We start from the raw sequence: 12390 nt of genomic DNA on the forward strand, positions 1-12390 counted from the left end.
ATATATATATACTTCTTCAGTGCCTGCTTCTGGGAATGTGCATCAGTGTCAGTAAAAATGGATTCCAAACTGGATCCAAGTACATGATTACAGTGATGGGAGCATGCTGAGACTCCTTTGTTAACTACCAACCACATACTTTTTGTATAACAGCCTCACTTAGAGTTCAGTTTCTGGAATTTGGGGGGTAGGGGATGTGTGTTAAATCTGAAAACTGAAGAGAATAACTGAAGTAAGATAAACCATGCTTTCTGTAATGTAAGAGCAGTTACCTTATGTTGAACCTCTTGGGATGCTGCATCCAGTGAACCACAGGAGCTGTCTGCAGAAGTCCTGGCAATTGTGTGGGTGGGAATAGCATGTGGTAGCACTGGAGGGTCTTTTGGTTTTTCCCTCTCTGAAGAGAGAGCAAATGATATATCTGCTAAGTGTACAGTAAAAAAGAAACAAACTGAAAGTGGGGGAGAAGAGCTGATGTTGCAGTTGAAAAAGTAACTTCTGCGTTTTATGGCTTTCTTTTATTTCCTCAAGCTTAATGTTGGCTTTATGCAGTTAATAGTTTCTTACAGTTCCATAGTTTAGAAACATGGCTCATCCTCTTTCATGATTATACTTCTCATTGTTTGGTAATGCTCTTTATACCTTATTTAATCTTTTTGTTTTGTTAGACAGCTGTAACATTAAGTCCATAAAAGCGGTGGAGTTGGGATAACCCAGAAAATGTTGGTGTGCAGTGTTGGCTGTCACATGTGGGTGATGGGACAGCTGGTACATGCCAAATATCCCAGCTGCATCCCAGCCAGGATCCCTTGGGCGCCAGTGCCTCTCCTGCACGGTGCCTGCCTGTTGGCTCCAATTGCACGGTGACCCACATATTTATTTAATCTTGGATAACATGTTCTATGGGGAGTGGATGTTTGTTTCACTGTTGTGATGTGCCCTGTATAGCAAGTGCATTTCTATTTTACTGAAAGTGGTGCCAGGTGTAATGTTTTAATTCCCTAAATATTTTCTGTCTAAAGGGTCCTGCATGCCTTAAGGCTTTGTAGTGAAACACAGCAGCAAGCAGATGTACAAGTCATAACTATGACTGTTGAGAATTAAACCAAATTAATTGCAAACCCTTGATTAACAGGCCATGACTGTTAAACCTGTGAACAGAGCTGTAACTTTTTGTGACAGATTCTTGCAGGGTGCAGTGCTAAGCTATTCGCTGGTTATTAAAGACCTGATTGCACATTGGGATAGATTAGAGCAGAGCTGGATGGACAGTAGCATTGGCTGATTTGTGGCAGATTAGAGTGCTTTTTGAACGTAAGACCACGCATGGTTAGTGGTCAGAGTTCCAGCTTAGTGTTCCCAGGCAGCAGCTTGCTTTATTCAGCGGCAAGGAGCTGTGCTGTCAGGTAGAATAAATAGAATCTGCCTAATGTGCAAGATTTCAAGTAACATCTGGACTTTCCAGGAGCTTGGATGGCTTTCCTCCTGGCTTCAGAGGTCTGCCATGTGCTGGGGAGTGTGGCCACTTCAGAAAAAGTCCAGCTGGCGCAGATGGGTTTGTATCTGGCTTACTGTTAGACAAAGAAGAAGCTCCTTCTGCAGAGGAGATGTGTGTGCTACTAGGAATGGTTATCATTGTTTGAATTAGAAATCAGAAAATGCTCTTTGAACTCAGGTCTGTTTAGCTCTAAATGGTTATTTTGGGAGGAAAAAATAGACTGGTTTTTAATATTATTAAAATCCATTAAAGTACAGGATGTCTGTTTGGATGAATTTAGACTATCAAGAATAAGTTTGCATAAATCTGGAAACAGAAATGACTCATTTTCAGATTTATTTTTTTTTTTTTTTTCATTTGAAGGTAAAGCTTTAAATAAACAATGCATAAGCTTAATAATTTTGTATTTCCAGATTAACTTGCTTTGTTCTTGTAATACATAAACTATATTGTATTCTAGTTTCACTAAATTAATTTTCAGACTTCAGGCAAAAAATGCATAGCTAGTCCTTGTGTAAGAAAAATACCATATAATGGAAACCGTTATATGTCTTGTTTCCTCAAACTTCTGCATCGAGGAGCTGCTTCACTTACTTAGTATTCATGGTTTATCTAGAGGATTAAATGTTTTTCTGGAGTGAGTTTTCCTATTCCTTAGTGAAAACATTCTTGAATTGCTCTTCTGGAGCTTTATTCTGAACTGCCTCTGTTCAATAACTTCACTTTATTCAGATGCTAACGTGCGGTGGTCTCTGTCTTGTGAATGTCTGGCCAGAGACTGGAATTAGCATTTTAGGAATAGATTTGAACAAGAGTTTTTTTTCTTTGTGTACTTATATTTTATAAATAGCTTTAAGGGGAGGACTATATTTTGTAAATGGTTTGCAGAGCTGAAATCCAATGGGCCTATGAATGGTGTGGCAGTTCCATTACCCTAGTCCTTTCTTTAGAAGTGGATTTTTTCTGTGATTAACACCTACACAGTAGGGATGATGTGATGAACTCTCTTACATGTTTACTATTCTTCTTTAAATGTTTGCATTCAAATGATATTTTCTGATGGAAAATTGAAAGCAGAAGAGATGGTGCTTATTTGGGCTGTGGGCTTCTTGCAGATGGCATCTGAGAAATGGAGAATGTTGAGATATTTGGCAGGAACTGGATTTCTTCCACTCTGAAAAAAAGTGTTTTAAAATCTATTCCCTATAACTTTGATTCAGAAGTCTATCTGAATGCGTGTATGTGAAATGCATCTATAGCAGTTACAAATGCGATACAGAAATTATTAGGCAATTGAAACAGTGAAGAGGTTTTGGTTTGTGGGGTTTTGTTTGTTGTTGGTTTTTTTTTCTTTTCTCCCCATGGTTTTGTTGGCTGTAATTACCTGTGTTGGCCCATTTTCTGCTTTCCTTACAGTAAAGAAATGTAGTCCTCTTTCTTCTGCCTTTTGTTATCTGTCTTGAGCATCTTTTGTGAAGCCAGATTGTTGTTGGGTTTTTTTCTATGATAACTGAGCTGATAAAAATAAAGACTTACGTGATAATTAGGGGGGTTTTTGTAAGACTTTTAATAATAACTGATAGCCTTGGGTGCAAAGAAGCAGACTTTGTGTTGAATAGCTTGTTGCTAAACCTCTTCCTGAGATAAAACACTGTTGAAATTGATCGCTCTAATAGTGTTGATAGTTTTAATAGTGAAATAAGAATGTGTCTGAAGTTTGTATGCCAGGCTAATGTAGCGGTACAGATTTGCATATCCACGCACACACTGGTACAACCTTTTTTTGTGGAGAACCTTATTTGTGTGCTGGAGGACCATTATTGTATGTTAAGCATGAATCCAAGGCAAACTTTATCTAAACTCAGTTCCAAAATGAAAAGCTCAGTTTGCCAAGAGAAGGTGTGCATGTATGTACATATGTAGTAAGTTTTAGAGGCTTAGTTTTGCTTCAGTTAATCTTTCTTCAAGGTTCTGAATATTCTGTCTCTTGTGGTGTAAAGGCTTATCTTCCTGGCATTTTGTGCATCTTCAGATAGATACAGGTTAAAACTGTCATGGCCAGTGTGTGGATACTGCATAACATATATTTCTGGCTTGGTTTATGCACTTTTCTGGCTCATCTTAAAGAACTTCCAAAGCCACATTTTCATTTGGTGTATATTATGTATATTCAGGGAATGCCGTATATTTATGGACATATAAAGGACAAATTTACTGCACTCATGCATCTGATGCTTTCAGAACAGTTTGGTTCTGTTCAGCTCAACCTGAGTCCTCTATTTCCTCTAGGAAGGACAACTCAGTAAAAACTGATTCTGATGCAGTTTATTTGATGTGGAGCTTGGCTTGCCATCTCCCTTTGTGTGAGGGAGTCAGGGGAAGCTGGTCCAACAAACATGGCTGTTTGTCCCATATTTGGCTAATGTTTGGGATGCTGTTCTGACTGCATCTGACTCAGAGATGCTTCAGAAGGAGCATCAGGCTTATTTTCCTTCACTGATAGCCTCAGGGTTGTGTGACTGCTGGAAGACATGCTCTGGCCACACATCTGCTGTGGGGGTTAACTGAGCAGGGCCATCACAATGTGTTTTGGTGTGTGAGAGCACTGTTGGGTTTCAGCTGGGTTTGAGTCCACTGCTGGATGTGCCACTTGCTGTGGGAGCTAAGGAGGTGTCAGGAGCTCAGAAAATAAATCCTAGCTCTGACAGAGAGGAGTGAGAGGGTGTCTTGGTCTTTGTTGTGATACCAAGAGGAGTATTGGAGAGAAATGATAAAGAGCAGAAGGGTGATAAGAAGAAGTAAAGACAGACCCAGATAGTATTTGGGAGCCAGCCAGAGTGTAAACAAATCATCTGAGAGGTGAATGTGGAGTGATATCAAGTGAGGAGAGGCTGTGAATGGATAGGAGAATGTAACTTAAGAGCATGGATCAAGAGGAAATGTTATCTTGATCCTACTGTTTGGAAAACTGTAGGAGGGAAGACGTGAGATGAAATGGAAGAGATGGGATTATTTCAGTCAAAACATTGAGAAACAAAGCCCTACCATCCTGGGTGGGATGATGAAAAGAAGTCATCACAGTATGTGCTTGAAACTTAGTAGCAGGATGGAGAGGGTGTAAATGTGTGGTAGGGAGGAGGGATTGTGTATTTATAGATCTGTTATCAATTCTAACAGTGTCAAAAGCACAAGATATAAGCTAAAAGATTAGCAAACCCAAAGGAATGGGAGTTTGAGTGATAATCTCACCATCTGAAATTTGCTGAGTACTGGAGTTTAAAATTACAGTACTGTGTGTAATAATAGAAGATAATTAAATGAGGTAAGTATTGAACAGCTTTAAATTATTTAGCTTCAATGTATGGTAAAGTTTTCTTTGCCTCTTTGTTGTGAAAGTGTTTTGACAGATTATTTTTGATTTTATTTATTTTTTTCCCTATATGGAGAAGCTAGTGAAGAAGAAATAGTGTGTCTCATACAGCAGTGACTAGTTTCTGTCATTAAGGTGCAAACCGAAAATGTGATATGCTTGGCAGATGTTGGGAAGCCTGAAAGTCATTTTACTAGTAGAATTAGATGGCCATTTAGTTGAATTTATTCTGTCTGTTACACAGTTGAAAGATGCATGAGTGTTATGCAATCTGGGACTCAGATGGTTAAGCTGAAGAGTGGAACCAAAGGACTAGTTCGTCTCTTCTACCTTGATGAGCACAGAACCTGCATTCGATGGAGACCATCCAGAAAAAGCGAAAAGGCAAAAAGTAAACTTCTAATATTTATTTTAATTTCTGGGGCAGTTCAGTGTTAAAATGTGAACTACAGAGGGATTGATTAAATAAATGCTTTTTGATGCTTATTTCAAATGTGATGTGATTCTTACATGAAGATTTTCAAGGGTGTGGGTAGAGTTCAACCACCTACTAAAAGTTCAGGATTATGAAAGGCAGGCAGTGTAGTTCAGTCTGATGTCAACATTTTTCATACTTCTATATGAATTACGAGCAAACTGAAGATAACTACGCGGAACTATTTTAAATATATACATCACAGGTTTAAATACAGAACTAGAAAAGTTTAGATTGAGGTTTCTTAATCTTAATTGATAATTTTCTTTAGATATTATTAAGTCTTGAAGTCAATGTATAGCATTATTTCTTATTGAAACTGTTTCTGCTGCACTGTTTTAAATTGGGATTTGAAATTAGTGGTTTATTGAATAAAATAACAACTAGAAGTTCACAGGACTGTCAAGGAGGCTTGAGATTAAAAACAAGCAATTGGGAAGGCTACAGACAGTGACAGTTGATGCTTTTGATGCAGTGAGTGGGGACTAAGCTGTTGTGTTGAACAGCATAGCTGTTTCATGACATGGCACTGGGAACCATGTTATCCATCACTGTGCTAGGGTATCCCTGTCTTCCTGCTCTAGAGAGCACATCTGTGATAGGAGGAGTCCCTTTGGAGCTATGCAGTGTTTCACTCATTGATAGAAGACACTTGGTATCTGTCTTCTTGTGCTCCCTTTTGAGTAGCCTGCAGTCCTCTGATGTAGCAAGGAGCACTCAGAGCTCTGCTGTAACCTACCTATACAGGCACTGGCATGCCTTCAAGGCAGCTGCACTGTACATGTGGCTTGGACAAACCTAGAAATCAAAAAGCGCTTTGAGATATGACAATGTAACATTAACAAATGTTTAATGACTTTTTGCCTGAATAATTCAGAATTGCTAAAACCAGAAAGAAGTTGGGTGGTTATCCAAGCATGCCAATTTTTGTTTTCCCTTTTCCCAACAGTTGTCATTGATTCTATTTACAAAGTCACTGAAGGCCGGCAGTCTGAAATCTTCCACCGCCATGCAGAGGGGAACTTTGACCCGAGCTGTTGCTTTACCATTTACCATGGCAACCACATGGAGTCACTGGATCTGATTACATCTAACCCAGAGGAAGCTCGCACCTGGATCACAGGACTGAAATATTTGATGGCTGGAATAAGTGATGAGGACTCACTTGCTAAGCGACAGAGAACACATGATCAGTATCCTTTTATGAGCTTGAGCTCCAGCTTCTGATTCAGTGTTTCTGGCTTGTATTTTTTGTGTTTTAGTGACTTCAGCATAGGGTGTCCTTTCACCTGCTGTTATGTGATCAAAAACCTTGCAATTGATTGTGATGAAAGCTTGAGTAACGGGTTTGACACGGACACTTAACTGTGCAATAAAACATCAGCTGTGCCTTAGGGATTGCATTAAGCTGCATTGAAATCAGGGGATAGTCTTGCATTTTGTTAGTGAAATTCTCATTGAAGGGTCAAAACAGTTATTTCTAGTTATCTCAGTAAATACTAACCCCAGCATGATTTCAGGATTTCTGTCATCTTCTGTGTTTTTATTCTTCTGCTGCAAATTGCAAAGTCCATTAGAAGACACTGTTTTCAAGATACTGCTAATTGAAAACTTGAATTCATTAGCCTCTGCACAAGTGAAACTCAATGTTTTTAGGAGTCTTCAAGTAAACTGACTAGTAATTCCTTGTCATCTCTTTCTCCTGGTCAGTGTATGTCAGATGCATGTCTACTTCTCAGCCTCCATTGATTGTCAGGAGCACAAATCTTTAAAACTCCTTAAATATTTGTTGTAACCTAGAAACCAAAATGAACTTCTTATAAAGATCATGTCCATTGAATATTTCTTTGATGTGCTTGCTTTCACGACAGTGTTGACTAGTATTTTAGGCCAGGTTGGATCGGGCTTTGAGCAACCTGGTCTAGTGGAAAGTGTCCCTGCTTGTGACAGGGGAGTTAGAACTGCATGATCTTTAAGGTCCCTTACAAACCAAACCATTCTATGCTTCATTCTATGTTAAATACAAAGAACACTCTTCCCGCTAAACCAAAACCTCCCCCCCAAAAAAATGAACCAATAAAGAACAAACCCCATATTGATTAAAATTGTAATCTGTCTCTTCTGCCACATGTAAATCTACAGTGGTCACTTGTAAATATTCCTTCTGAAGAATATACATCAGGTATTTTTAATTCATATTTCCAGTGTTTAATTCTGATACAAGATAGGCACAGATCCATTTGGGGGATATATTGCATGCTCTGTTGCGCACATACTCAGTTTGCTATATTTATCCGCAACTTTTCCAAGCTGCATGTTCTCTACTGGTGAAACATCACTTTAAGTCTCGTTTGTGGTATCAAAAGGGGCAGCTGGGAGACTGCAGACAGAATGACTCTGTACCAGTTACAGCTAGCATAAGAACTTGGCAAAAGCTGCAAAGGGATATATGTGCAAAGAGGGGGTAAAAGGTACTGGTTAGAAAGTGGAGAAATTCAAGCAGAATGGAGGGAGAAGTGGAAGATGATGTTGGAGCAAGCTCAACAGTATTTGAAAGCTTAGAGTGTGTTCTCAGAGAAGTTAGTAGCAGAATTGAGAGTGTGAAGGGGCTGGTATTGTGAACCTGTAAATAATAGTCCAAACCAGTACCAGTTTTAAGCTTTTGAATTAAACTGTAGCAGAGCAGGGAGAGGGGGAGAGAAAAACTGGTTTAGTGTCAGCTCAAACCCATGTAAACCTGCAGAATAAATAATAATAAAGGTTATGTTAAAAATAAGCTCTATACTATGTGAAGAATCACCTCTTGTTTTCTGAATTTGACAGCTGTTGACTTTATTTGATGCCATTTTGCCCTTGTGAGGGGAGAAAAAGCAAATGTATGGGTGCTATCCATTTTCTCTGTGCCACTTACAGTTCTGATGCCCTCTGGAAGCGTAACACAAGGTGAGGACAGAGATATTGGAGATAAAGTGGTGGACAAAGAACTTGTCCAGAGATGGAAGAATTATACAGATACAGGTGAAAGAACTGTGTGACAGTCTTGGAGGAGAGAGCATGGAAAACCAAGAATAGTTAATTTTTAATGAGGTTCTGAGGGAAACCAGAGGATAATCATGTACTTGGGCTGGTTTAACAAAGTCTTCCTTATTCTATCCTCTTACACTAGATTAACATCATCTCTGATACAGATGGCTATTGAGCTTGATTCCTTAGAGTTGAGTCACAAAATCACCAGCCCTCAAATATAACTGTCTTAGTTGCACCAGGAAGGAGGTGCAATAGCAAATTGTACCACAGGGTGTACAGTAGTAAAAATGCTTTGGTTTGGCATGAGTGTGTGGAGAACAATGTAGATAGCATCAGATCTGTGCCAGCAGTAACTTTATTTCACAGTGTACCCAGGATAACAATAATGCAGGCTGTGGGAAGTCTTAATGCAAATGTTCTACCTGGAAGCACTGACTTGAGGAAAACTTGTTTGTGAAGACTGGATTGAATAATGCCCAAGTTTTTCTCCCTGGAAGTTGTTAAGGTCCTCTGCTAAGGAGGATTACTTCCCTGCCCAGAAGAGTTGGGGCAGAGACTTGTTCTCCTGAATTTGAGTCTTGCCCCTTACCTCTTAACTACTCTGTCTCCCTTTGCCATGAGGAAATTGCACTCTTGTACCTTTCCTTGACACATTTGTAGCTGGGTCAAACAAACCTTTGAGGAGGCTGACAAGAATGGAGATGGCCTGCTGAATATTGAAGAGATCCACCAGCTGATGCATAAACTAAATGTTAACCTGCCCCGCAGGAAGGTCCGGCAGATGTTTCAGGTTGGTAGTCTCTAACACAGTTTTGCTGTGGTAAGATAGTGCCAGTTATGGTCTATTTCTGGACAGGTCCAGAATAGGATTTGCAAGTTGTGGCTTTAAACTCTGTCCGTTCCAGCACCTCAGACTTTCTTTGAGCCTCAACGTTTTTGTAGACAAGGATGCACCAGAACATTGTTTTAATGATGTGAACCACACAGAAGACAATTTATTAATATTACTTTTTCAGATGCATGATTGTTTTAATCTCTGAACTGAATTGTTCTATGCTGGCATTGATGGACAATGAAGTTACTCTGTTTCTATTGAAATACTTTTTCATTTCCTTTATGGAAAATTATTTAATAGAAACTAGCTTTATGACAGTAATTGTTTGTTTGTTTGTTTGTTTGTTTTAAAAAAGCTTCCTCTTACTTAGCCAGAATCAATTTTTTTACTTCTGTATGAAAGCAGTTACCATTTTCCACCAGCCCTAGTATTTACTGTAGGAAAGAAAAGATAAGCCAAGGACATAATGAAGAGCAAAATAAATTTTTCTTAACTGTTCAGAAACAGTAGCAGCCAAAAGCTGATTTGCTATAAAACATGGGAAAATTAAAGAATCTTCTATGGTCAGAAGTAATTTGTTTTTCTGTCATAAAATCCACATTAGAGATACATCTATGGAGTTTTCAAGTTACTCCCCAATGACTTGAGAAGTGTGGGAACTGGTGGGGTTGTGTTGCAGTAATGAATTCAGGTTGTACTTGTTCCCACAAATGATAAATATCATTTAAGATACGTAGTAGATATAAAATGCTTCAAAATCCAACTCAGCACCAGATAGCTGGGAATTATTTTCTTCTCAGCTTACTTTGTGATCTGAGTTTATAGCTCAGATGGCATTAGAACTAATAAGGTGTAATGAAATGCAGCTCCCTGAGATACTCAGGTTTTGCTGATACTGTTCACTGCTACAGGAGAGGGAGGGAGTTGTGAAGCCATGTACTAAGAGGAAAAATAACGTAGTTCTGTCTGCACTGTTAAACTGTCTAGGAATGAGTGCTGGGGCACTCTAGAAACCATTAGCGTTTGTATAATCAGAGGCAACTTTTGATTAAAAATGAAATGCTTTATTTACTTTCATTTTGCTGCCCTTGCTGCCAGCATATACCCAAGTTAATGTCCTAGACCTCACAGACATGGTTAAAGTTATTAAGGTCGAGTAGAAAAGGAGCGTTGAAAGTTTGTTTACTGTTAGTCATTCAGGGCTCAATCCTAGAAGTCTTACCCCACAAGCAGTGCTTTGTGCCAGCAGTTCTTTAGACTTCCAGGACTTGATGCAGAATAAAGGGAGTAGCAGAATAATGGTGGGACAAGTCCTTGCCCATGTATCTAGCTACTGTGCCCTATTCTTGCGCTTAATCTGCTCAGGTGGTACTGTTTATGTGACTTAACATTGCAGTTCAGACATGGCACAAACAGCACCTGGCCTGAGCAGGAGCACCTGTGGTCTATGGGGATCGCTGGGCCTATGACACAGTCCAGACCCTGCACCTGGGAATAGAGTATGGGGCTGCTACTTCAGTTGTGTGTATGTACTAAGAGTAAAGATGGTTTCCTGTTCTAAGACATGCTTCAAAGTTAAGTGGAGTATTTTATGTGAAGGAGAAAGTAGAACTGGATCTTTGGAAAGCAAGCCAGGTCAGAGATGTGTTCATTGCATCTGCTCCTCTTCTGTAGAAAAAGGGAGGTTGGACACCAATTGGAAGAGCATTCTTGTGAAGGAAAAAGTGATAGTAGGATGAGTATGTCCTCCATCTGGAGAACTTGTGTTTGGTGCACCGCTGTAGACGTAAGACCATAGGTTCAAAGCAAAGTCAGTGTTAAATACGCTCTCTCCACAGAAAGTGTTCTGACCTGAACAGAAGAAAACACGATTTTTAATAGAACATGACTTGAGAATGGCAATGGGGTTTATAACTACAGAGAAAAAAAACCCTATATACAGCTATGAATGAAGGGCATTATTCATGGGAACAATAGCATACTTCCAAACATTTATTTCATTTTGTCTCCATTATCTGCTTACGGCCTCAAACTTGGCAAGAGTTGTAGTTTCCATGAAGTTTGTTTTTTGTGGAGACCTACATAAAGTTTGACAGCAGTTCTCCAGAATATAATCTTTGTTTTGAAAATCCAAAGCAATCCTCTTAGGCAGATGTTCACAGTAAAAAGCTTGTATTAACATGCTTTAAGTACTGTTTTCTTTTCTTTCTACCTCTGAGGATAAACAAAACCTGCCATCAAGACTGAGGCTATTTGACATATGTTGTGGTGTGGAGTCTTATTGCTGCTGCAGACTTGTCCCCTCTACAGAGTGCTGACAGGGGGCTGAGTGTGTTGCAGTTTTGATTACCGTATAAGACTCTGATATTGTCCTGAATGTTTTAAAATCTGAGACCCTGTTGTTAGGGGAAGCCATGGGTGAAATTATTAGGTTCCTTATTATGTTTTAATCCAGGATAACTGCAGGCCATACAGGAGAGTAACAGAGATCAGAATAAAGGCCAGGGTGAGCCTCTTAACAGGGGTAACAAATTCAAAACTAAGGATGGAATTGAGACTTTCGTAAGATACCTGTAGCTTTAGTGTGGCAACTGTTTTCACCAAAAAAAAAAAAATCCAATAGATGGTACTATAATTTTGCAGTTATTTTTGCTACTGGAATTTGTGTCTGAACAGAATCTTGCAGACTAGAATTTATTGGATTTCTGTTGTCTGTGTAAAACCTGTTCTGCTTTGTTCCTTGAATTCACCTGTGTTTAGCATGCTTATCTGAGTTTCTTTACCTCTTAGGAAGCAGACACAGATGAGAACCAAGGAACCCTAAATTTTGAAGAATTTTCAGTGTTTTACAAGATGATGTCCTTACGTCGAGATCTCTACTTATTGCTCTTAAGTTACAGTGACAAGAAGGATCACCTCACTGTTGAAGAACTTTCTCAGTTTCTAAAGGTGGAACAAAAGGTATGGGAATACTAGGCAGGCATATATATGAGCATTTAAATATATCCAAGTGTAGGGAAAAAATGTTCAGACAGCTGTTGTGTGATTGTTTGTTCTTCCCTCCGCCTTTCTGCTGTACTCATGGCACATCAAGTGCTTTTATTTCAATCATAGCAGAGACCCTTTTGATTCTTGTGCTGATGGTTTTATACAGTTACAAGGTTGGTGTTACAAACATGAAATGT

At 39.2% G+C, this 12390-nt stretch overlaps 1 protein-coding gene across 2 annotated transcripts in view; it reads left to right on the forward strand.

Annotated features, from left to right (window-relative positions):
* PLCH1 (phospholipase C eta 1) overlaps window positions 1-12390 on the forward strand; it is a gene marked incomplete at both ends in the record, with an annotated part of 63976 nt that overhangs the window by 18477 nt on the left and 33109 nt on the right. For both annotated transcript variants that reach the window (XM_080623693.1, XM_080623694.1), the window contains 4 exons: window positions 5113-5259; window positions 6293-6536; window positions 9031-9160; window positions 11996-12166. In XM_080623693.1, coding sequence (XP_080479819.1) covers window positions 5113-5259; window positions 6293-6536; window positions 9031-9160; window positions 11996-12166 — 692 coding nt within the window. The remainder of the gene's footprint in view (window positions 1-5112; window positions 5260-6292; window positions 6537-9030; window positions 9161-11995; window positions 12167-12390) is intronic.

The sequence above is a fragment of the Psittacula echo genome, assembly GCF_963264785.1.
Source record: "Psittacula echo genome assembly, chromosome: 7".
Lineage (NCBI taxonomy): Eukaryota > Metazoa > Chordata > Aves > Psittaciformes > Psittacidae > Psittacula > Psittacula echo.